The 26,840-nt window shown below is 46.5% G+C and overlaps 1 protein-coding gene across 3 annotated transcripts in view; it reads right to left on the bottom strand.

Moving 5' to 3' along the window:
* Positions 1-26,840, bottom strand: part of LOC144781146 (protein-L-isoaspartate(D-aspartate) O-methyltransferase-like) — a 274,370-nt gene that overhangs the window by 56,292 nt on the left and 191,238 nt on the right. For all 3 annotated transcript variants that reach the window (XM_078659811.1, XM_078659813.1, XM_078659812.1), the window contains 2 exons: positions 11,103-11,223; positions 5,912-5,997 (listed from right to left, as the gene is read on the bottom strand). In XM_078659811.1, coding sequence (XP_078515937.1) covers positions 5,912-5,997; positions 11,103-11,223 — 207 coding nt within the window. The remainder of the gene's footprint in view (positions 1-5,911; positions 5,998-11,102; positions 11,224-26,840) is intronic.

Raw genomic sequence — 26,840 nt, 5'->3', positions numbered from 1 at the left:
AACCGGCGACGGCCCGGATCCAGAAGTGGATCCAGCGGGGCCCTGCGGCGCCGGGCCCGAAGGCGCCTGTGGCGTCTGGGCCAAAGCACCCGCCGGCGTCGGGGCCTGAGCACCCGACCCGTTAGGGCCCCCAGACGGGTCCGCCGGGCCCAGAGGCGCCGCGGAGCCCATCGGAGGAGAAAGGGACCTCATGGCCATGAGGAAGCACACGATCTCCTCCGGCGTCGCGTGCTGCCCAGGGACCGGAGGGTATGGGGCAAGTCGCGACGCCTGCAACTCCGACGGAGCCGCGTGGGCGGTGTCACACGAACCCCCAGCGGCGTCGCGCGAGCGTCGGGGGGTGAGGGGGGGAGTCGGAAGAGCGATGACTTCTCTTCGACTTCTTGTGCTTACCTGACGACTTCGAACCTGAGGATTGATGGTGACTCCCGGAGCTATGGTGGCTCCGACCCCGCGACCGGGCCCTCGACCTCCGTTCGGACCGGGACCTTTCACGGCGCATGGCCGACTGCCGGAGCTCGAGCCGCTTGCGGGACCGCTCCCGCCTAGCTTTCGAAGTCAGGGCCCGGCAGTCGGGGCAGGTCTTGTCGTCGTGGTCGAGGCCGAGACAGTGGAGGCACCGGCGGTGAGGGTCAGTGACCAACATCAGTCGGTCGCAGTCCTCACAGGGTTTAAAACCTGGCATCCCTACCGGCACCGTTCGGAGTCAAAGACTCGAAAAACAATCAAAAGGGATCGTAAAAAGTTTAGTCAAAAAATGACTAAGGTACCACTTTTTCCAGATCTGCGCTGCTGGCGCAGAAAAAAGAAGAACTGACGTCAGCGCGCGGAGGCGGCGTCTAAGTACTCTGACGACGTCATCACGGCGCCCACGACAGACGCGGAGCCGCAGACGACACCTACCGACGCGCAGGGTACTGCTACGCAAAAGTTTCCGGATCCAGTATGATGCCTGGGGATATTCTAAGGTAAGGAATCTAATACTAACCTGTTTCTTTCAGATATTGCGGTTACAGATACTGACTGCAAATACCCACATGTAGGATATGGATGCAAAGGCAGGGTCTGTGGAGCTCATACCTATGGTGTTGTTATAAATGTAACTCAAAGACAATACTCACAGTGAACAAGAAACACCCCCTAGGTAGTCAGCTGTGCCCACGGATCCTGGCGATCAAACAGGAACACGCAAGGCAGTAACAGCAAAGGGGTAGAACTAAACACAAGCACAATAGACAAGGAACTAGCAAGGAGGAGAGCTTAACAGGAAAGGAATGAAATAACAGGGCACAATTGGCAGAAACCAGGTAACACACATAAAAGGCAACAGAAGCAAGACATCAGAATAGAAAGACAGCAAACTAGCACTGGAACAAAGGAAATAGGAAGAAGGGCAGGGACTGGAAAAGGATATACAGAAGGGGAGGCTACAAGGGTTTACTAGAATAGTGCAGGTTAAGGAATCAAGAAAACAAAGTAGCATAGAAGGCAGTGCTGGGGCAGGAACAAGAAGTGAGCTAAGGCTCAGGGGTCAAGGCAGCACTGCAGACAGTGCCGGTTCAGGAACAGTGAATTACCAAAGCTTCAGGAGTCAAGGTAGCACAGCAGACAGTGCTAGTTCAGGAAACACGGAAATTACTTTAGCTCAGGAGACAAGGTAGCACTACAGGCAGTGCTAGTTCAAGAAACAGAAAATAGCTACAGCCCAGGAAACAAGGCGTCAAGAGAGCACTGCAAGCAGTGCAATTCAGGAACAAGAACTAGCTAAAGCCCAGAAACAAAGAATAACTATAGCTCAGGAACTCCGGAAACAAGAGCACTGCAGGCAGTGCTAATTCAGGTACAAGGAATAGCTATAGCTCAGGAACTCAGGAAACAAGGTAGCACTGCAGTGCTAATTCAGGAGAAGGGAAACTGCTGCAGTTCAGGAACAAGGAATGCTAAGGCTCAGAAGTCAAGGTAGCACTGCAGGCAGTGCTAATTCAGGAACAAGTAAAACAGCAGCAGGTCAGGAACAAGGCATAATAATTAATGTCAGGAAACAAGGATAGAAAAAGCTCAGGGAGCACTGGAAACAAGGATCGGTCTCACCGGTAAACAGCTACAATGACCAACCTTGGCCTGAAGGTAGCTGGGGCTTAAAAGAGCTCACAGTAATCATATGCATCAGGTGTGAGCAGGCTAGCAGCAGCCAGCCACAGGTGAGCTGAATTCCTCCACCCATCCTTGGCCTGCAGGGGTGGAGACAAAGCAGTGAGCGGGGAATTCTGGGTAATGGAGTTTCAGGCATGAGTAGGCTGGCTTCAAGTATAAGCAGGCTGGCTATCATGGCATGGATTGGGAATGGATGTCAGTTCCCAATAAGTGTCCAAATGGCTGGAAGCCAGGATATGCATGCAGGGGAGGGTCTGGAAACGTATTAGAAGACTGGAAAGTCCCACTATGTGGCCCCCTGGAGGTGGGCACGAGAGCACAGTGAGCGAATTTTGACACCGGCAGAAGTTAGAGATTCTATGCCATTCACTTTACACTCTGACGAATCAGATTTCATAAGACCAAAACAAGGTGGATAATTTACAGAAAGAAACATAGCACATAGTGGAGAATATCACATGCTTGAAAGAGGAAAATGTTGCTTGCTTTCATCGCCAAGAAGGCGTCTGAATCGGTAGATTGGCGGTTTTTGGAAAGCACATTTTTTGGCCTTGGAAATGGGGATAAATTTATGACATGGATTATGGCAAGCAAGTAAAGCTCATCAGCAAGAGTGAGGACCAATTGGACCCCGTCTGGACACTATGATTCAGATTGGAATTCACCAAATATGCAGACTCTCTCCACATATATTTGCACCAAGAAAGGAGCCATTTACAAACAATATTAGGCAGAAGGGGCGGTCAGGGATATAAATAAAGGGCTGAGGCATGAGTTCAAACTTTCAACCTACACAACTGAAGTGTTTATCTCAGTGTCTGAGCTTCTGATGCCCCTCCATACACAATGTTGGAATTGGAGAAATGCTGTAAATTTTTTGGGGGTTCAAAATGATTGTTCAGCCTCCGCAGAAACAAGGATCTCTGAACTTGATGATACGGTCACAGGCCTTTCGCAAGGAGGTCTCGGAGGCCTGGGCCATCGCTAAAGACATGGTTTGGAGACTGGAAGATGCTGAAAGCCACACCAGGCAGAACAATCTACATTTCACGGGGTTTCCGGAGAGCGTATAACTCTAAAAAAAAAAACAACGATGAGTAGCAAGAGTAATGAATAGTTGAACATTAATATCCTTGGATGAGGGCAGCACATGTGCTCTTTGAGCTACAGCAGCTCGAAAACAATGAATGTTAGACCTCAGTCTGTGAAAGGCTAGACAAAGAAACTACATGATTTAGTAAATGGAGAGATATTATAGGGGAACATGAGGCAAGGGAAGGGTCAGTGGGGCGAGAAGAGAAAGATAGATTTATTCCAGTTTATTTCACAAATTTGGGAATTTTGCACTGTTATGAAAGCATATTGAAAACTCAATATAGATTTAAACATAATAGAGTGTTTGGGAGTGCAACAGCATTCATTTGTTTAATCTGCTAATTAGTAGTGTTAACTTGTAGGTTATGTACATGAATCTGTATGGTGTAGCATACTTACAGCTTGTACAGTGTTCCTTAAGGACTTACCCAATGTGTGGTTTACCTAGGCTGCTTTTCATTCTTGTTATAATAAATGGCTATTTATTAGCACACTATAGGCTATACTATTTAGTACATGTAACTATGACAGCATTCTTTTCGTGCACTACTGTAATTCATTTTACATAATGAACTATCCGCTTGTGTTAGGTGTGATTATTATTTTCTCATGGTGCACGTTTCAAGCTCCTGCCCATTCAGGCTAATAATAATAATAATAATGATAATAATACCGCCATTTGTAAAAGCGCGAACAGCTACCTCCGAAGAGGTGTCCCGGCGCTAGGCAATAGAATGGTGCGCAGCCAAGCCACACACTAAATAACCTAGAGAGCAGATTAAGCAGGATGGAAGAGCCAGGTTTTTACAGCTTTTCTAAATAGTGGCTCTGACTCAATCAGTCGATCGCCGTTAGGCAAGGAGTTCCATAACTTGGATGCCCCCATCGTAAAAGATCTGCCGCCAAGGCGGGCTTTCCTAACTCACGAAATACAAAGCAGATTTTTTTTAATTGGACCTCTAGGTGCGATTTTGTTTGTAAATGCATAACCATTGTCTCCGGTAACTGGAGCACTTCCCATGGAATGACCTGAAAGCAAGGATTAGGGCCTTGAACTCAATTCGTTTTGCCACCGGTAACCAGTGGAGTTCTTTAATAGGCAGAGAAATGTGATTACGAAAAGGGATGCGTCTAATCAATCTCGCAGCCACATTCTGTACCCTCTGAAGTCACTTGATGAGGTACGCTGGCAAGCCCCGGTAGAGGCCATTAGCATAGTCCAGCCTAGATGTTACAGTGACATGGACTATAACCCATCGGTGGTCCTCTGGCAGTAAATGGAGGACTTTCTGCAGGTGTCTCAGCTTGCTAAAACAGGTGGCTCTCACCTGCTGTATCTGCTTAGATAAAGAGAGGTCTGCCTCCCACTTTACTGCCAGGTTTTTTTATTGTGCCTGCTGGGACGGGCGATGATCCCATTTCCATTGGCCACCACAGCTCCTCTGCAGGTGGCTGAATCTTGCCAAAGAACATCACCTCAGTTTTCTCAGCATTGAGTTTCAGTTTGTTGTTATTCATCCAGAGAGCGATGTCGTTCATACAGCCTTTGAAATTCTTAAGAGCTGCTGCAGACTGATCTTTAAAGGAAAACATCAACTGCATGTCGTCGGCGTAAGATAGCGCCTTCACACCCCAGTTGGCTATGAGTGAGAACAGTGGGGCCAGGTAAATATTAAAGAGTAGCGGGCTCAACTCCGTACCCCGAGGGACCCCACACCATAAGTTTTTGGGACCGGACTGGTAGGGTAGTAGTGAAACTCTTTGAGTGCGACTATTGAGAAAGTACTTTAGCCAGGTAAGGGAAACACCTCCAATGCCAATGTCCTGAAGACGCTGCACAAGGACTAGATGATCTACCATATCGAAAGCTGCTGACAAAGCCAGGAGCAGCAGCATTGCTGATGCCCCTGAATCTGTAGCCATCCTCACTGAATCTGCCACCTCTATAAGCGCCGTCTCTGTGCTGAAACCGGCCCAAAAGCCAGATTGTCTTTCATGCAGGATACCTTGACACTCAACGAAATTCACCAGTTGTTGCTGCACCAATTTGTCCAGCATTTTTGCTGGCGCCGGTAGCAGTGAAATTGGTCTATAGTTATTTAATTCCCCTGAATCTACACTAGGTTTCTTCTTAAGTGGTAGGAGGATGACATGCTTCCAGATGTCAGGGAAAATGCACTTCAATTTCACACAGCCTCTATCTACCCTTTGGAGGGTGCCTCTGGTCAGCTAAATAACCTTAGTAGCACCGTGCTGGAACCATTCATCCCTTGCACAGTTCTCCTTACAGTAACTAAACCCAGAGAGGGCCAGTCATAGACACCTCCCCTTATCTACTAGTTATTTTCACAGTGCCTACCACCTGCCCATGCATCCACTACTAAGGTATGTATATTTAACTTAAGCAGATGATCTGAAACTCTGGAATGTACCTCGCCTTTTTTGATCTACAATAGCCCTCCCCACATTAAGTGCATTTGCAAATGCTTTGAAATGGTTTTCCACGCCAGACCTTTAATAAACTATTACACCATAGTTCTCTGGCTGTTGTGTTTGTAAGAGGACAAGCATTGAAGAGATGTATGTAAGGCTTCTGCTAACGGTATAACTATTATTTAATGAAAAGTCAACCACTTTTTGCACTTCCCCATTCTAACCTTACCGCCTGCGGGACAGTAGCTGCTGCTGCGCCAACGTGAATGGCATCGTAGGGCACACCCTCTGGATATCCCAGCCTTCCATCACCAACTGTAGAAAGTACAGGGGAGAACAAGTAATAGTAAATATAAGTTTCACCGAAACACACATCCTATGGCTCCTACAGACTTCGGTGCGGGTTGTGGGGTTTATAGGGTACAGGGTGGGAAGTAAATTAGTTATAATTAATTAATAATTAACTTATTAATTATTTAAATGCGGGTTGTTTAGTATGTAGGAGTGCACGGTGGGAAGTAAATTAATCATGATGAATTATTAAGCAATTAAAATGATTATTTAATTCATAATAAACTATGGGAATTGTATAATTAAGATATTTTTAAAAATTATATGTGGGGTGTTAGTTGTGCTTTTAGGATTACATATTGGGAAGTTAATTAAGAAATAATTTATTGATAATTATTACTTTAATAATTATTTAATTGATAATTATTTTAAATGTACACATCATATTTGTTAGGTTTTGTGTGTGTTGTTTAATATGTAGAGGAATGGGGTAAGTTATTTAAGTAATCATAAATAAAATAAAAAATTATTAATTTATACAATAAAAAATATTTAACGTGTTAATTGTGTTATACTTTATTTATTTCTATTACATTTTAATTGTTGGCTGTTATGTTTGTGGGAATATAGTGTGGAATTTTAATTATATTAATAAGATTTGTATTCATTGCTGATTATAAAAAAATATATATTTATGTTATTTTTGTTAAAATTAAGACATTTAATTTTTAGATTTAGAATTTTATATTTTTGGGTATTTAACAGAATTGTTAGAAATACGTTATTTGTTTTAAAGTGAAGTACTCTCTCTGTACTGAACCAGTCGATGGCGTGGGAATAGTACATTTTACCCCTTCTGAGTCTAATGCTTTCCCTACTGTTTCACCTACTGGAGTAGGAATAGTAAATGTAACCCCTCCTGAGTTCAACACGTGTACTACTGTTGCATCGACTGGTGTGGGAATAGTTAATTTAACCTTTCCTGAGTCCAGCACTTTCCCTACTATTGCACAGACTGAAGTGGGAATAGTAATTGTAACCCTTCTTAAATCCAACGCTTTCCCTATTGTTTCACATGCTGGTGTGGGAGTAGTAAATTTGACCCTTTCCGAGTCTAACGCTTTACCTACTGTTGAACCTACTGGAGTGGGTACAGTCAGAGGCCACGCCCCTTTTTACAGCACTCTGCAAATGCTCCTCCTGGCGCACTGCTGCTTGGGGGATGAAGTCCACTTTAGTCCTGAGGTCCTCAGGACACAAGGGGACCTCATTAAATAATCTGTGCCACGGGAAGGTGCCCGAGCAGTGTGGGGGGGGGCTTGAGCCCCCCCTCTTCATTTTTAAAGTTAACCCCAGGGAGTTGGGGATCCCTGGGGCTGCGTGGCCCCCGCTTATAATGAATATAGCCCCGGGGAAATGGCGGTCCCTGGGGCAGCGTGGAGAGGCTCATCACCCCACCACTAGTGCGCCAAGAGGCACGTTTGCAGAGTGGTGTAAAAATGGGCGTGGCCTCCTACCACCTCTCAGCAATCCCACTGTGTGGGCATTACTGGAGGTAACAGGTGGGCTAGTTGACCCCTATGGACCCTCAGTAACGACAGGGACTTCATGCCCCGAACAAGAGCGCACCAGGAGGCTCGTTCGCAGAGTAGAGGTGAAAGGGGGAGTAACTTCCAGTGAGTTGCTGATTTATCCATTTTTTATTTTATTTAGTAAAGGGGGCTGTGCGCCCCCCTCCCCACCTTCCCTTGGCGTTTTTGGGCTCCGGGGCCCGACCGATTTTTTTTTAATGAAATGGAAAAGAGGGGGCGGGGGGCAGAGTAGTCCCCTATCCCGAGGCCGTTATATATGCCCCGGGGGCCCCATCCCCGACCATTTTTGTTTTTATTTTATTTCTTTTTTTAAGGAAGGGGAGTTCAGTGGCACCCCTCCCCCAGGCCATTTTTGGCCCCGGGGACTCCATTCCCCGGGGCTTGGCCATTTAAAAAAATAAAAATTGTAAAGGAGTGGGCCAGGTGGCCCCCTCCACTGGCTGATTTCAGCTTCGGGGATCCCATCCCCCGGGGCGTGCCATTTGTTTTGTAAAGGAGGGGCGGGCAATTTTTGTTTTTATTTTTTCAAGGGAGGGGAGAGAGCGGCCCCTTCCCCCAGGCCATTTTTGGCCCGGGACCCCATCCCCCGGACTTGGCCATTAAAAAAAAAAAAAAATGAAACTGAAAAGGAGGGGCCATGCGGCCCCTCTCCCCAGGCCAATTTTGGCCTCGGGGACCACATCCCCTGGGGCTTGGCCAATTTTTTTTTTTGTAAAGGAGGGGGTCACACCGCCCCCCTCCTGGGCCATTTTCAGCATTGGGACCGTATCCCCCTGGGTATGGCCACAACGTTGGGGACCGAAGGGGGAGCTCCATGACCCCCATGGTCTCTGTCGGCTCCCCGCTTCCTGCGGGAGCATAATAATGCTTTTGGACAAAGGGAGCCGCTAACACGCACATCCCTTTGCCCAAAAGCAATTCGGCTTCTCTTCATGGAAGCAAGAGCATTTTCAATGTTCTCGCTTCCATGAAGCGAAGCAGTGTTTGCTATGGCATGGGGGGAGCAGAGCTCCCGCCATGCCATAGCAAACTGCAATGCGTCGGGTGGGCACCCTGGGACATTGCTGGAGCCAGCCCTGGGGGAAGGCGGTCCTCAGAGGGCTCCCATCTTATGTATAGCCCCGGGGAGCTGGTGGTCCCCGGGGCCGGGGGTCAGCAACGGACCCCGCATTTAAATAATCTGTGCCACGGGAAGGTGCCCGAGCAGTGTGGGGGGGGGGCTTGAGCCCCCCCTCTTCATTTTTAAAGTTAGCCCCAGGGAGTTGGGGATCCCTGGGGCTGCGTGGCCCCCGCTTATAATGAATATAGCCCCGGGGAAATGGCGGTCCCTGGGGCAGCGTGGAGAGGCATGAGCCCCTCCCACACCTTTTTTTAAAACAATAAAGCCTCAGGGAGGTGGCAGTTCCTGGGGCTGCGAGGGGGGCAGCGTACCCCCCACATTTAATAACTATCGCCCCAGGGAGAGGGCGGTCCCCGGGGCAGCAGGGGCCCCCGCTGGCTCCTGCATCATCATTAGGCATTGCCCCCGGGACCTGGCCCACCCGGGGGCTTAAAAGAGGCAAAGCGTGGGAGACCGCGTTTTGTTTAAAAAAATATTTGCCAAGATTTACGCACCAGGCACAAAACCCGCCGAAATCTTTTTTTTAAAATGCTTTATTTGGCATTCGATGTGTTGGCAGCCAATCAGATCTCACACTCGAGATAGGGAGGGTTCCCAGATCTTTCACGTCCCCAGTTATACAATTGGGAATTTCTTTAAATTTATCAAAAACTACTGAACCGATTTACACCATTTAACAGAAAGAGTGCACTCTGGACCAAGAGCTACATTTTGGCCAAATTTGGTGTAACTCAATTCAGCTGTTCGGGCTGTAGCTGCGTCAACAGTTTCCTATGGGAATTAACATGGAGAAAAAGCGTTTTGGGACCCCCCTTTTTCTTGGCCCCTGCATGACGAATCACCCCGAAACTTTCGAGACAGCAGCTGAAGACAGCGTGCTATTAGTTTTTAAAATTTCGCGAAGATTCGTCAAACGGCGCCACAGAGATTGGCAAAAGAAAAAACGCTTTTTGAATTGAAACAAAGGCCCCCATTAGGATGGCGGGCGGACTTTGCCAGCCCGCCATCCTCGTGCAAAACGGGACCGCCCGCCATAGGAGCGGCGGTCCCGCCTTGGGCATTAGGATGCGCCCGCCACACTGGCGGGCGCATCCTGTATTTTTACCATTGCGGCGGGTGGTGCAGAAAGCGCCGCCCGCCGCAATGGTAAAAATGCACGTTGTGCATTTCAAAGCACAACATGACAGGCACCGTGCAGTGCCTGCCATGTTGCACTTTGAAATGCCCATGTGCACCCCCCACCCCCCGGACTTCCAGGGGGCCTGCAACGGGCAACCGGAAAGGCATGTCAGGAAGCCCACCATAATATGGCTGGCAGTGTCTCATAGATACCGTCGCCATATTAAACATTTTTCGCCCCGGCCGCAAGGCGACCGGGGCGGAAAAGCGGCGGACGGTGTTTACGTCCGCCGCTGTCCCCCCGCCATAGTAATATTTCGGGGGGAAATGGGTGGCGGACGGGCATTAATGTCGGGTGGATCGCCACCGCCACCATGGCGGTGGCGATCCTTCCGACATCGTAATGGGCCCCAAAGTCTTAACTATAACTACCTAAATAATATATATATTAATTTTTTTAATATACCTTATATTAATGTTACATGTTAAAATATTTACTGTTTTAACTAAATATATTAAAACAATATATTATTGTATATATGTTTTCGATATTAGTGTAAACTGTATTTTATTCTCAATTTTTGTACTTACAATTACATGTATAGAAAAACTATATTTTTGTGATCGATTTTTTGAGACACTATTTTTGTATCACAATATTTGTGGGGAATATGTGTCAGTAATCCCAGTGCATCATATATATGACGATAACAGGGAGCTTCTAACTGCACATAACTTTCAAACTCGACTGGCAAGCCAGGCATGTAGCATGTGAGGTCCGGATTGGTCAAATAGACTGACACACAGGATGGCCACTTAGGTTGGGCAAAACACTATCCAAACAGGGTGTTTTGATGGGCGGCGGTGAATAGGTCAGCACAGACACAGCACTGTTGACAGACTGCAGAAAGAGATTGAAGATACTCTGTTTTCCTCACCAAGAAATTGACAACTTTAGCACCAAGGAAGTTCAGGTAACATCTATGACTTATCTAGGATGACTAGCACATTACCTTTGTTTACTGACACAATTTAAAGTCCTGTGTCAACCTAATGCATTCTGGGTGGCATAGTCGGGTTCACTTCTAATGACCTAATAAGACTGACCCACTTGATAGCAATGATTTGTAGGTTAGAGGTTCAGGACTAAAAAAGTGGTGTCCATGATGACAAAGTGAAGTGGTCATCCTACATATATCAATATACAAACACGTTGCTCACTGTCTAAGAATTCAATCTCATTGTGAACGGAAAGAAACCCAAAAATGTGTCTCAAACTGGAAGACTTGAATACTCACCAACAATCTTTACTCTGCCGGCTTCAAGTAGAGTTTGGTCATCCAATCTAACGTTTTCTATGGACTCCTGAACAAGCTGTTCGATGTGTTCAATACCAACAACTTTTCCTGTGGGGCCCACCTGAAGAAAAGCACAGCAGAGCAATCAATCTCCAATAAGAGACGTTCCTTCCACAGGCCTTGACGGTCAGGAGTACCAAGCACAGAGACAAATTAAATGAAATGTAGCAAAATAATATGTCCTTTGTCTAAGGCAAACAGCTGTTCTTTTAATGCAGCTATGTCCAGAAAACAAGAGAAATGGGTCTATAATTATTTGTGCTTATTAATATCGCTGCTCACAATTTCTGTGCCCTGTATTCGTCTGCAGTACTGGCCACAGTGCTTGGCCTTCAGCTACACCTTTGGCTTGGTGTCCCACTCCCAAGTACCCAGGGCCATGGGGAAAACTGCAGACAATGTTTATGCCAAACCACATAAAAGAACAATTTTGGCATAAGATTCATGTTTACGTGAGGTCTGGTGTAATGTGTCCAGTAGTTTGGGCTGTAGCACAGAGCAACATTTTTTTTCATCAATTAATCTTAAAATGATTTCCTTAATATCATCTGAAAACCTTGACCAATCTGAACTTAATATGGAACAAAGAGCCTTAATTAGAGGGGGTGGGGGGGTAACATCCTTGTTAATTCTGGTGCAGAACAGAAAAAGCTCAAAGGTTAATCCCAAAAATTGTAAAACAGTACATTCAAATGACTCTTCCTAATAATGAATATGCTACTTACCAGTATGCATCTGTTCTTGGCATGTAGGGCTGCTGACATTCATATCTATAGCATAGATCGCTGCCTAGTGTTGGGTCCGGATGATTGCACATTGTTGTCCTGGAAGAGTCTTCTAAGTATCATGAGATAGGTGGCTCCACCCCTGGACTACAGTGCGCATGGGCATCGACTCCATCCCCAGATTGTTTTTAGCCATTGTGGCAAAGATGGAGTGTAATAGTGTAAGCGATTGCCATGCTTAAGATTGAATGCAAGAAAAGTCTGCAGCCGCTACGGGCGCCGGGGAGGAGGGCGGGCGATATGAATGTCAGCAGCCCTACATGCCAAGAACAGATGCATACTGGTAAGTAGCATATTCAGTTCGAGGCATGTGGGCTGCTGAATTCATATCTATAGCATAGAATACATAGCAGTCCCTCCATTAACGGCGGCCGCCCGTGCCAGCTGCAGAAGTTTGAAAAAGTGTTTTAAGAACAGCCTGTCCTACAGCTGCCTGCTGTTTGGAATGCACATCTACACAGTAATGTTTGGTAAACGTATGTGGTGTAGACCATGTGGCTGCCCTACAAATGTCTTCCAAAGGAATATTACCTAGGAATGCCATGGAGGCCCCCAACTTGCGTGTGGAGTGTGCCCTGGGGGGGACCGTTAAAGTGCGCTTAGCTTTCTGATAGCAAGTCTGAATACACTTAACGATCCAACTGGCTATTCCTGCTTTGGAAATGGGGTTGCCTTTGTGCTGGGCTGAGAAGGCAACAAAGAGTTGTTGTGTCTTTCTAAAATTTTTTGTTCTGTCAATGTAGTACATTAACGCCCTTTTGACATCAAGCGTGTGGAGCATTCTTTCTGCTACTGTTTCAGGGTTTGGAAAGAATGCGGGCAGTTCGATGGTTTGCTTGACATGAAACTGCGACACCACCTTAGGAAGAAACTTGGGGTTAGTGCGCAGCACCACCCTGTTTGAATGAATTTGAATCAATGGCTCTTGTATTGTGAGCGCTTGCAGCTCACTAACACGTCTTAGAGACGTGATGGCAATGAGAAAAGCCACTTTCCATGTCAAGAACTGAATCTCACATGAATGTAGAGGCTCAAACGGGGGACCCATCAATCTGGTGAGGACCACATTGAGGTTCCACACAGGAGCTGGTGGGGTCCTGGGAGGGATGACCCGCTTCAGACCTTCTAGAAATGCTTTAATGGCAGGCACCCTGAAAACAGAGAGATGCTGCCTGTTTTGGAGATAAGCCGCTATGGCGGACAAGTGTATCCGAATGGAAGCATATGCTAGATTGCATTTGTAAAGATGTAACAAATAGCAGATGATATTAGGAATGGATGCATCTAGCGGGTTGATATTGTGTCCTGTACAGTAAATGACAAACCGCTTCCATTTTGCCGCATAGCAAGCTCTGGTAATGGGCTTTCGTGCCTCCCGGATGATGTCCATGCATTCAGGAGGCAAATTAAGGTAGCCAAACTCTAAGACCTCAGGAGCCAGATCGCCAGATTGAGCTGTTGCGGATCTGGATGCTGAATGTCGCCATGGTTCTGCGTCAAGAGCCTTGGTGTGAGGTGCAGCCTTTGATGCGGTACCACGGAGAGTTCTAGAAACGTGGTGTACCATGGTTGGCGTGCCCACGTCGGAGCAACCAGGATGAGCGTCATCGAGTGTTGCTTTAGCTTTCTTGCCACCAGCGGAATGAGAGGTGCTGGGGGAAAAGTGTATGCAAATCTGCCTGACCAGTTCATCCATATCGCATTGCCCTGCGACTGTGGGTGAGGGAACCTGGCGGCAAAGCTTTGGCATTTTGCGTTTTCCCTTGTGGCAAACAGGTCTATCTCTGGATGACCCCACTGCTGGAAGTACGGGCGGAGTACTGATGGATGTAACTCCCACTCGTGCATCTGGTGGCTGAACCTGCTGAGCAGATCCGCCATCTGATTGTCCTTGCCCGGGAGGTGTTCCGCCATGAGGAAGATGTTCCTCTGAATGGCCCACTTCCACATGCTCTGAGCCAGATGAGACAACTGTGGAGAGTGTGTACCTCCCTGCTTTTGGATGTAGTACATGGCTGTCATGTTGTCCGTCCGGATCAACACGACTTTGTTGCACAGATGTACTTTGAAGGACTTGAGTGCCATGAAGATTGCCATCAGTTCTAGGTAGTTGATGTGCATCTTCTTTTGCTGCGTCGTCCATAGTCCCTGCACCGTGTAGTGGAGCACATGAGCTCCCCACCCCTGGAGAGATGCGTCCGTCGTTAGGATAATCTGTGGCACAGGCTCTTGGAACGGTCGGCCCTTGCAAAGGATGTGTGGATTCCACCAATGCAGAGAGTTGTATGCCCGACCGGTCACCAACACTAGGTCTTTCAACTGTCCTTGAGCCTGAGTCCACTGATGTGCCAAGCATTCTGGGAGCAGACGCATATGCAACCGTGCGTGCAGGACTATGAAGATGCAGGAGGCCATCATGCCTATCAGCTGCATGAACACTCTCGCTAGGAGTGAGTGTTGCAGTCTGAACCTTTGGATTAGCGACTGGATGTTGTCGATCCTCACTGGGTTTGGCTGAGCCGTGGCTGCCAGAGTATCGATCGTCACGCCCAAATACTGCCGCACATGGGCTGGCTGAAGGTGCGACTTTGGAGAGTTTAGTGAAAACCCCAGACTGTGAAGGAGGTGAATGGTGTGGGACATGTCTGCAGCGCACTGCTGGGCCGACTTTGCTTGAACCAGCCAGTCGTCTAGATAAGGGTAGACATGTATGCTCTGTCTCCTGAGGTGCGCCGCTACTGTCGCCAGACATTTCGTGAACACTCTGGGGGCAGTGGTCACTCCGAAAGGGAGGACCTTGAACTGGTAATGCCGGTTTTGGATGGTGAACCTGAGGTATTTCCTGTGGGATGGATGGAGTGGTATGTGAAAGTAAGCATCCTTGAGGTCCAAGGTTGCGAGGAAGTCTCCCCGGTTTAACAATGGCAGAACCTGCTGCAGTGTTAACATGTGGAAGTGTTCTGAAAGAATGTACTGGTTCAGAGGGCGTAGGTCTAGAATCGGTCTGAGTGATCCGTCCTTCTTTGGGATTAAGAAGTACAGGGAATAAACCCCTGTGCCTTCTTCCTCCACTGGCACGAGCTCTATTGCGCCTTTTTGCAGCATCACAAGAACCTCTTGCTGCAATAAGTGCAAGTGCTCTGCTGACATAGGACGTTGTTTTGGGGGTATGTTGGGTGGAGTGGATGTCAGCTCCAAACAATAGCCGAACTGGATATGTTTCCTGACCCACCTGTCTGTGGTGATGGACTCCCAGACTGACAGGAACTGTTGGAGTCTCCCCCCGACAGGTGTTGGATGGTCGGGGGGCAGTGACAGGGAGTCACTGTATGTTTGTGGCAGAGGAACGGGAACTGTTGTTGCCTCTGCCTCTACCCTTGGCACTGTTTCCTCTGTATCCACCTCTACCCTGCTTGGTGTACGAGGATTGCGCCCCACTTTTATTGAATGGCGTCTGCTGCGACATGTGTCCTCTGTTAACACCTCAATTGCCTGAGCGACGAAAAGTGTTCCCTCGAAACTGTTGTGACTGGAGAGCACCCATGGACTTGGCAGTCTCAGTATCTTTTTTGATCTTTTCCAGGGTGGTATCTACCTCTGGACCAAATAACCTGTCTGGGTTAACCGGCTGGTTGAGGATAGTAGTCTGTATCTCTGGCTTGAACCCTGAGATGCGGAGTCATGCCTGTCGCCTCAACATCACACTAGTGTTGATTGCTCTCGCTGCCGTGTCCACAACGTCTAGCGCACACTTTATAGCAGCGTTGGAGATGAGCTTTCCCTCCTGGATAAGCATTTCAGCTCCCTCTTTAAACTGGTCTGGAAGGTGTTGCAACAGCTGCTCTAGGGTGTCATAGTGTGCCCTATCGTACCTGGCCAACAGTGCCCGCGTGTTTGAGATGCGCCAGATGTTGGCCGCCTGAGCTGCTACTCTCTTCCCCGATGCCTCCAGCACTTTTGACTCTTTGTCTGGGGGAGGAGCTTCACCCGTGGTTTGGGAGTTCGCCCTCTTGCGGGCATTAGAGACCACCAAAGAGTCTAGAGGCAACTGGCCCCTAATGTAGGTTGGGTCGCCAGGTGCCGGTCTGTATTTCTTCTCTATACTAGGGTTAACAACCCTTGATCTCGTGGGTTCCTTGAAAATGTCTGTTGCATGCTTAAGGACCCCTTTCAGCATTGGAAGAGTCTTGACAGTTTTTTCAGCAGTGGAGACAGTGTCAAAAAGGAAGTCAACCTCCACAGGGTCAGCATGCATTTCCACTTTATGGTTTGTAGCTGCCCTTTCAATTAAGGCATTAAATGCCGCAGAATCCTCAGTGGGAGACGTTTTTACATTATAAATATGAGGGTCATGGACTGTTTGCTGGTCCCCCTGAGCACCTGTGTCCATCCATGAGTCCTGTTGCTCATCAGGCTCTGTGTTTGCAGGAAAGTTGTACTCCTCATCCTGTTCCCCTTCATCTCCATCAGAGTAAGTGGGTGAAGGTGTTGCACTCCTCCTAGGCTGTGGAAGAATCTGTTCAACCAGTACTGGTGTTTCTGGTGCAGGCTTTTTGCGCTTTAGAGGAATTGTAAATGACTCCAAAGGCTGTGATGTTATTTTCCTCTTGTAAAGCGTGAGCTTCCCGGTGTCGGCATCGATGAAATGCTCCGACCCCTCTTCCAATAAAGGTTGTCGATGACTCAAACTCCCACCCGGGTGAGTTGGCTTCGACACTTCAGAGTCCTTGGGCACCGACCGTGGTGCGAAGGCCTTCGGCGCCACCTTAGGTGGTAACGTGTAGAGGATCGGCATCGAAGTCTTCTTCGGTGGGGCAGACGGCTTCGGTGCGGAAGGCGTTTCCGGTTCCGATGTTGAAGCCTTGTCCCTAATGCGCTTGAGGGAGTCCGAGACCTGCTTCGTAAAGGAAGCGGATGGTTTCGTCGACCCGACCGACGACCTTGGGCCGCCTCCAGGGGAAGACCCAAGCGTCGACAACTTTTGTTTGTTTGTTCGAGGCGCTGGAGGATCAGTGACCAGTGCGCTTCGATCTCTGTCCACGGCCGCAGACGTCGACGCCGACGGCTTCGGAACGGCAGCCTTGACTTTTGGCGTCGGGACCCCAGACTTCGGCTCGGCGCCCTTGGGTGACTTTGTCTCGACGGGCCTTTTGCTTTTCGGCTCGACACACTCGCCTGATGTAGGCTCGACAGCCTTCTTGGATTTTGGCTCGACCGCCTTGCTTGACACCGGCTCGACGGCCTTCTTCGAGCTCGGCTCCTTGACCACCTTCGGCACCTTTGCCTGGTCGACAGCCTTCTTTGGCTTCGAGGCCTCCGACGACGACGGCGTCGATGTTGGAGCAGACGTTTTCGGTTTCGATGGCGTCTCGGCCATCTTTGTTTTCGTCGACACCGATGGTTTCAGTTTCGGTTTCGATTTAGGTAATGGCGGCTCCGCTGAGGTGTCCGTAGCCGGGCCGGAAGGCGGGGCCGTGGATTTTGGTGTAAGGTCTTGGGTAAGGCCGTGTGGCGATCCCTCGACCTGAGCCTTTCTAAGAGTACGAACGGGGCATAGCTCATCCTCCGAGCTATCTTCCATGGCCCCATATGCTTCGTCGTCGTCCCCTACCTCCTCGACGACTTCCTCCAGGTCTTGGCCTTCGACGTCCGCTTGGTAGTCGGACTCGACGTCCACCGATGGAGGTGAAATCTGCAGTTGAAGCTCTTGCTCGTCTGCTTCCGCGTCGTCGAAGATGTCCACCGGTGCTGGAGCCGATCGCTGGGCCTCGAGGCGCGCCACGCGCCGCATCTTGATCGTTTTCTTCGATCGAAATCTGGAACAGGCCATACAGTTGGCCTCGTTGTGGTCCGGCGACAGGCACTTGTTGCACACAGGATGGACGTCAATGTGTGGGTACTTGGAGCCACACACGGGACAGTTCTTGAACGGACTCCGTTCCATGCCGTCGAAGTCTTGCTGCGTCGACTGGGCCTCGATCACCGAAGAGCCAAACGACTCCCCGGATATCCGACTCGACGAGTTGGAGTATAGTCGGGACCGAACGCAAACAATACCGACGGTTCACAGAAAGCCTTTTGGCCTTGAGAAAGTTCTATAACGATTCCGAGCAGGAGTTGTCGAAATCACATCCGAACCAGATGGCGGAAAAAAACAATCTGGGGATGGAGGCGATGCCCATGCGCACTGTAGTCCAGGGGAGGAGCCACCTATCTCGTGATACTTCGAAGACTCTTCCAGGACAACAATGTGCAATCATCCGGACCCAACACTAGGCGGCGATCTATGCTATAGATATGAATTCAGCAGCCCACATGCCTCGAACCTGTAGTTACAGCCGTAATCTCAGTAACATACTGTCATTTTATCAAGAAGGAGCATGAAGCAAAAATGTTTGATGATGAAATGGTTGTATATGAGGTGTTCAGACCACTCTTTCGAATATGTCCTAATCATAGTCTTACTAGATGTCACATATCTTCTGCATCCAACTCTCAGTAGGGGACTCAATGTAATGAAGTATACTGACACCTACATTATAATGCGGTAAGGTGGAACCAATTTTTGGGATGCCTTAGAGGCTCTGGCTAGAAGACTGTGTATGGCATGTTGTCTGCCAAACTCAAGAAACTCAAGGAAAAAAAAGAGATCTCATTCCTCTAGTCCTAGATGAAGCTTGAGAATTGTCACAAGAGAGGAAAAGACAAACGATGAGCAGCTTATCAAGCATCGTCCACATCTCATACAGGTTATCTCTCCAAACGCTGAATAGTGTTTTTCAAGATTCACTTTGCAGTTGGCTGAGGAAGGAGACAGGTCCTTCTGGAGCCTTATTTACTCTTTAAACTGTAAACAGCAGGCACAGTTCATTGTCCAAAGAAGAAGCTACAATTGTGAAACGCCCCTCTACTTGGAGTGATAGATTTAAAAATGCGTGCATCAATCTCTGTGCAGTACCTCTCTTTATTTCAATCCAATGTGCCTTCCAATTTCTTCCAGCCACTGTGCCTTCCTCCGACTTTAAGCAAAGAACAAGATAACGTCTTAACCATAGTACAACAAACAGTAGTGGAAGCAGCTCATAAATGTATCCGAAAAAGATGTCTAGCTAGGGATAACCATGTTTTCAAAATAAAAATACCAACTATTTGTTCATGTTTCAAGACTCTGCAAAGTCCTTGAGGTGATATTTAAATAGAACTGCATATAAAGTCATTTTTTATACATGTTTGTTTACTTTACTTATTAGTCAGTGAACATTAATGCAACTCTGGAAAATGTTTTTAAGTGCTTTCTTCTTATATTTGCAGTTAGAAGTATATTTTGATAAGATGGAAAAATACAGGGTTTTGGATTTTGAAAGGACTGACTGGCTGTAGCAGGCACTAGGTGTTTTTCCCGGTAGGCCGGAAGGATGGGGCCAGTTTTGAAGCAGTTCTGCAATATCAGCCCCCGTTACAAAAGCGGGAGGGGTGCCGGTCGAGCAGACTACCAGTGTTGGTTGCTGTTCCCAGTCCGGCTGTGCTCCCTTTCACTTTTATCCTCTCATGACTGAGGTTCTTGCACCAAAGATGACCCTGATCTTCAGAATGCTGAGACTCCTCTTTTAGAAGCTGGAGACCACTCACTACTTTACTCTTCCCTAAAGAAGGTCTAGATGCCATCCGCTGCATTCCTTACAGACCAATATCCCTGGTGACTGCAGACACAAAATGTGTGTTCAATACAATGCAAGGAACCTCAAATAGATTATAACCAGTTTGATTAACAGAAGACATTACACAGATGTTATATATCTTCTTGGTATTTTTGGCTCACACCAAGGATGATGACATGATTATCTTCCTAGATGTCGAGAAGGTGCTTCACAGAGGAAGTTAGGATTACTTGTTCCTCACCTTGACAGCTTTTGGCTTAGTGAGTACTCTACTAATGATAATATCCCATCTACTCTGACCCATTACATTTGTCCCTACAAATGGAGCACTATCTTGCCATTGCTTTATCATGTATGGAACGAGTCACGGATGTCCCTCCTCCCCTTTACTTAATGCCCGAATATTGAATTGCAGGCTCAATATTCCTGCCAGGAATATGATCTACAAGGGATACAAACGACCAGCATGATGCATTAAATATCTCTTTATGACAATGATGTTTACTTTGGTTTATTTCTAGTACTAACTCGACACTCATTATTATACGTTATTGTGAGCATATGGTCGTATTTATGGCTATAAAGTTAACCTAAATGACTCAGTACTTAAGCAATTTGGAGACTCTAGGATAGTAACCCTACAGGATAACTGCCACTCCAGGTTAGGTATTCACGGCTCACTGTTCCTCACAATCTCTGGCCACTGCATACATTTTAAGTAGAAGTCCTTCCTTATTACAATTAGAGACAAAATGATGTGATGGGATGGATAGCTAAATGCTGGAATTAGCGGACACTGCCGAGGAGCAGCAGAAATGATGTTGTAAAGAGACTGGCACTTCAAGCAAAGACCTGAATGATAACTAGACACTGTTACACAGGATGTATAGAATCAAAGAGTGAGAAACGAAGGTAACCCTCAACAAGAGCTAGCAGAAGGTGAAAAAAGGAACAAGCATTTGCAATGCAATAGGTCTCGCATTAGGAAAGTTTGAGCTATTGGTATTGTAAATGGCAAATTTTGTATTTATGTGTTGGTTTTGAAAATAGCTAAATTAATAGCTTTGTCATTTTTAATGTCAATAGTTTTAACTTTCGCAAATGTGACACCTATAGCATTTGTAATGCAATATGTGTTGTATTTACGCGACTTAGATGTATTGATATTACAAATAACAATGGCTTTTATTTTTGTTTAAGAATTAAAACTTAAATAAAAGTTATTGTAATTTATAATGGCAATAGCTTAAACATTTGTAAATAACCTTTGTGAAGATTATGTTCAGTGTATTTTATTGTGATGAAAATCCAAGAACAGAAGTGAAATATTAACATCTTTTTGTGACATTTGTAATATGAAATGGTAGCTTTATAGGAATGATGACAAGGAGAAAACTGTAAGACTTGCTATTATAGTTTTATAGGAGGCTTATTAGAGAGTAGAGCAGCTGTGAACGTATATTTGTAATTTAATGGGAGCTGTGGCAAAGGTAGAGCAGACGGGCACGAAGCTATAGTTAAATGAGACGCTTAAGAAAGGTAGGAAAGAAGCATGGACTTGTAGTTTGATGGGAGACATAACAAAAGTAAACAACAGTGATGCGGGCTTGTAATTTGAGAGGGATTATAATGGAAGTAAACTATAAAGGCAGAAAATGGTATTTAAATGTGAGGTATTGTGGGAAAGCGGAGGAGCAGAGACAAGTAATATAATGGGGATGTTTGTTGAGGGTACTGGTGTGGGGGGAGTTTGTAGATTTTGTAATTTTTGTGACTAGAAGAAGCAGAGATGGTGCCACTGAGAAAGCCACCGAAGTTCCTTTGCGAGAGTTTTACAACAAAGCAGGAAATGAATTAACGTGGCATGGCGCCAGTCGCAAGTTGAACACATGCTGTTTTACAACAGCAGATGCTAGCGCGTATTTATGAGCGTGTTTGCAGGATTACCTAGTCAATGGAAGAAGGCAGCAGAGGAATTGTTGTATTTATAGAAAGCATAGGTATGGAATTGTAGTTTAATAAGAAGCTTAACAGGGTTAGAAGACACGGACATAAAAAGTGTTATATAACGGAAGAGTAAACGGGAGGGTAGAGCACCCTGTGATTAACTTGTAATTTAACAGCAGAGGCAGACGATAGAGGCTCGGAGTTGTAATTTGAAGGGGAACATGGCATAATAAACTATAGGTATATAGCTGTGGAAACTTGTTAAGGGACTTGTAGAGAAGTAAAAATGTTTGCAAATGCAACATAATTAATATGTACGGTGTTAAGATAGCAATGCTGTTAGTGACAATGCACATTAAGGGCATATAATTGCAGCACGATAAAAGTGTTGTCCATAATTAAGCGGAGTAAACAGGGCTGTAGCTATATAGAAATAGTGTAGTTTTGAAATAGACAGACACTATGCTGTATGTAAATTTAATTGGTGACTAGGCTAAAGTGAAGGGATGTAAGGGCTAAGTGCAGTACGAGTAATAACAGTTTTAGAGCGTAGGGGTTATGTGTATTGTTAAAGTAAATATAATAATATTAAAAAGCACACAAAAAGATTGTGCTTCCGTAAAAAAAAAAGCACCAGTAAGTAAAGTAAAGAGCAAAAATGTTTTCGACATCGCATTCATTCAGCTTCTTTTTTTATTGAAGCACTTGAGGGGTTCGGTCTGATTTCAGGGCGCTCGGGGCAATACCTGTGAAGGCTCGTGTGTATGTGTTCTATTTATAACATATCTGTGGGTCCAGTAATAAGGTGCGGGCGCTTCTAGAGAATCTGCAGCCGCCCGATAGCTCCAATTTTGTTTTGCAATTTAACGCGTGGATGCAATTGTAGCAGGAGAATGATGTAATGTGCCTCAAAGTCAATTTTAGCCGCGTCATTGATTAAAGAAAGGCGTGTCTTTTTCCTCCTCTGCCCAGGACAGCTCATAGGTAGACACAGGCTCCCACACTCCACTGACGGGGTGGACTCACTCAGGGGTCTGTGGAGACTGGTGGAGGAGGGGGGGGGGAGGGAAGAACAGGAAGGGGGGGTGAGAGAAGTGAAGGAATGCGGGGAGAGAAAGGGGGAGGGGGCTCTGAGGGTGAGAGTAAAGGGGGAGCTGAGAACCCCACATAAAAAGAGGGATAATGAGAGGGAGTGAGAAGAGAGAGGGAGACAATGGGGGAGCCTTGATGAGAGAGTGAGTGACAGATGACGCGGAAGAAGAGAGTAAAAACAGTCACGGGCTGAGCCGCCTTCGCTTCGACATGCACACACTGTATGGGGGCTGTAATGGCAGAGCCAAGGGCGGGGCGCTGTAATTGGAAGAAGTGACACAACAAGGCAAGAAGGCAAGAAGAGGGAGAGGGGACGTACAGCGAGCGAGAGGAGACAAAAAAGACTGCGGGAGCCCTGGCAATTGGATAGGGTGGAAGAGGGAGGGAAGCAAGAGAGAAGACGACTGAGAGGCGTTATTTGGAGGTAGAGCAGCACTGAGTAAAGAGAACAGGGAAACTACAGGAGAAGGGAGTAAGAGACACGAACAGGACAAACAATGATATAGAAGCACGGAAGAAAAGGGAAGTGTGGCAGAGGAACAGTGGAATGCTGATAAATAAGGCAGGGGCGCGAGCCAGAGGAGAGCAGCAGGAAGAAACAGGAAGGAGGAGCATGAGGGGAAAGGGCCTTGGTGCCAACGGATTGCGAGGGAGGGAGAGGAGCGCAAGGCAGAGAGTGGGGACGGAAGGAAAAGAAGAATAGCTATGTCGGAAAGTGAAAGGCGAGGATGTCTAAAAAAAATGCTGCGTGCGGGGGGGGGGGGATAGCAGCTGGGCTACAGGGCAGGGAGAGGGAGGAAAGAACAGCCGTAAGAGAGCATGATGGGGTGAAGCAGGAGAGGGCAGAGAGATAAAGACAAGCCGGGGTGCCAACCTTCGTGTAGCGCTGTGAGGAGGAGGGAGGGGGGAGAGAGTGCGCTGTGCATACCAATGGCGAGGTTAGCAGCGAAGGGGCCTGAAGCGCATCAGCAGGCGAGAGCCAAAATGGATCAAGGGAGCAGCAGGGCAGGGGGAGAAAGGAGGGGTGATTTTGCGAGGCTTCTGGCGGGGGTGCGGGGGGAGAAAGGAGGGGCAGCGGAATGCGTGCGAGGGGAGGAGAAGTGTGGCAGGCAGATGTGCGGCCTGGTGAGGGGGCGGGAATGCGAGCCTGGTGGGGGCAGGCGGATTAGGGAGATGCTCGTGCTTGTGTGGTCACGTGACCCGCTTTGTGGCCACGTGACCTCACATGCACTGTGAAGAAACGCCAGTGGTTTCACTAGCCGATAGAGCACTTGAATTCTCCCCCATTTCCCATTGCTTCGCAATGGTAAAGGACGAGACCTAAAAAGGAGTTCTTGGATAACCTTCATGAAAACTGAGGTAACATGTAAGCCAAAATGGTATTGATCGAAGGCAAAATGGAGGCAACCCATACCAAGGATTATAGGACCAGGGAAGACTTTTTCCAATTTTGGTTTGAGACTGACAGGAGTGGACGTAGTAGGTAATAAAATCAGAGAACGCAAGGTAAGTGTTTTCCAGATTTTAAGATAGTGGTCACTCCCAGTTCCTACCTGGACAAAAATTTAAAAACCTTGAAAAATAAAGCAAGAGTAGCTTACCTACAGCACTATGGGTCTCCTTTCAAAAATATATTAACAGAAAGAGAGGGCTTATTCTCGATCTATTGGAAAGAGCTGAAACTTTTAATTCTGATGATGTCACTTGTAGTATTCAGAGGACACACATTTCATACATTGGGGCCTGCTAGGACCAAGCAGATAAATCACAAAAGTGAAAGATTTCTGTTTTACTGGAATTAAGGGAAGATCCCTAAAAGAGAATAAGGGAATTGTTGAACTTAAAGAAAAGGTGGGGTGAGAGGGAAGCCAAAGCATTCCTTCTCCAACAAATGTGTTTGTGAATGGTACATGAAAGCAAGATTTTCATGTTAATGGAACCAGCAATTACATATTTTGAAGGACGTTAAAAAGGCCAAAAATCACATGTATGATATGGGGGCAATGTAGGCTGACAAATAACAAACACTCGCTGTTGGCTAAAATGAACTGTAGCGTGCAGTAGAATCAGTGCTCCGGCGGAGATACTCATGTTGGCTAAACATATAGCATTCGAATACTAGTGTTTATGCAGCACATTATAAATGTTAAACAAATAGTTAATGCAACAACACTTGCTGAAAATAATCCAGTATAATTAGTTGCGAAATAAGTGATGAACAAGGGAAAGGAGTACCCCATAGAGGCAGTGGGAGGTTGTCTATTTCCACTTTGCTTAGATTACCTACGATACTTTTCTTTTTCACCAAGATGTTGGGCTTTGGGTTAGGAAGCCATCAAGGCAGTTTTTGTTTGAGTTCAGTCTAAAATAACTGATAAAACGTATGCTAGTATTGAATGGAAAAAGTGAATTGAGGAGTTTGTTAAACTGTGGTATGAAGAATGTTTCTGTCGCTGCATATTTTACGTTGATAAGTAAAATAATAAAGCACACAATGGCTAACATGTATATGCTCACATTTGCATTCTCTCTAGGACTTTTTCATGATCTGGCACATGAAAAAATCATGATATCGCACTATGAAGCTTAATATCTACATTGCATGGCAGCATTGTTTGTTTCACACTAAATCTATATTTCATCAATTCTCAGCTGTCAATGTGTTTGCCTATGCACAACTTAATTGAATAAACAGTATCTATCTGGCATTCTCTGTCACATTAGTTCATCTTTTGTTTGTTATTTAGAGTTTGAAATTCTATAAATATGTTACATGAGGAATGAAACACCTGTGCTTGCTCACTTTGAGGAGTGTCATGAAATTGAAAGCCAAGTGCATTGTTTATTGTGTCTTTATTGGCAGGCACTGTCATAAACATCTGTGAGAACTGGTTTAGGGATCAAATGGCAATCAGGAGTGACTAGGATACAGTTATGACAACTGTATTTTTTAATCCCTGATATCCTGGGGTTGCCTTACTATTGGACCCAAAGCTGAGCACTAGGTACACTTCTTTAGCACTTGCCCCTCAGTGTAGCGAGGCAAAGTGGTCTAAAGGAAGTAGTGCCGACTAGAAAACGTAGTGAGCCAATGGCCAGCCAGTGCTTAGTTTTTACAAAGAAAAATAATTGTAATCTACACAAGCACTGTTGTGTATGCTTTACACAATAAACAACTATCTCCATATTGGTTTTGGTAAAAGGTTTCGATAATCAATAAGTCACTGCGCATAGGCTTTGACAACAGGCTGTCCAATACATGAGCCACCTGTTGGTTTTAATAATACGTTTTCATGATAAACCACCCATGTCCTACAGACTTTAACAGAGGGTATTTCATAAGCAATAAGACATTACCTCTTGATTTTATCACAAAGTTATCTTGTAACAATCCTATCTTCTCATAAGAGACCTGGGGAGCTTTCTGATGGAGAAGACTGACAATACCACTTATAGATTGCTCCTCTGTTGATAGTGTCTTCAGTTGATGTTTCTAGGCTCTGGAGTCTGGTCTGTGGGCATCAGTTCGTCTTAACCTCTTCTAGCAACCCCACCAATCACACTGGGGCTCAGGGAGAGAGGTGGTCACCACAAGGATCCTGTGGAGCTGGTCCTCCCATTGGGCCTCACAGCACTGCCTATGGTAGTTTGTTTGCCTGCGCAGATGTGGTATCCTCTTCTAGATGGTGTCTTCCTGCATGTCTACACTTACAGCTCCCTTCCTCAGAGTTAAGTTGACCTCTTCCACACAGACAAAACTAACTATCTCAGCAAGGTTAGGACCCAAGCCTCGTGCACAGCTTCTAATCACCAGAAAAAGGGACTCCACAAGCCAATGTCCTCTCTGGATGTCCAGTCTTCACTGAACAGCTGTCACAGTTTCTATTTTCATACCCCATGCTATGGCTTTTATAATAGCTAAGAGTCCTCTTCATAAGAGATGTGTCTGAGAATGTGCAAGAACGGATATGTGATATTCCACATGTGGATGTGATTTCCAGAAGGCCCGTTCTGGAAGTGGTTTGGGACAGATCATGACTTTTTGTTTCTTAGTTCCAGACTTATCCACCCTCATCTTTTGACAACCAAATGCAGAAGGAACAGGGAGATACGAGAAGAGAGTACCATGCATCAGAACTGGAAACTGAATTACAAAGGGAACCAAAAAGCAACCTGATCTTCTAACAGCAACAACG

This window comes from Lissotriton helveticus, chromosome 9 (genome assembly GCF_964261635.1).
Source record: "Lissotriton helveticus chromosome 9, aLisHel1.1, whole genome shotgun sequence".
In the NCBI taxonomy this organism is placed as follows: domain Eukaryota; kingdom Metazoa; phylum Chordata; class Amphibia; order Caudata; family Salamandridae; genus Lissotriton; species Lissotriton helveticus.
This window is presented reverse-complemented; position numbering and strand designations above follow the sequence as displayed.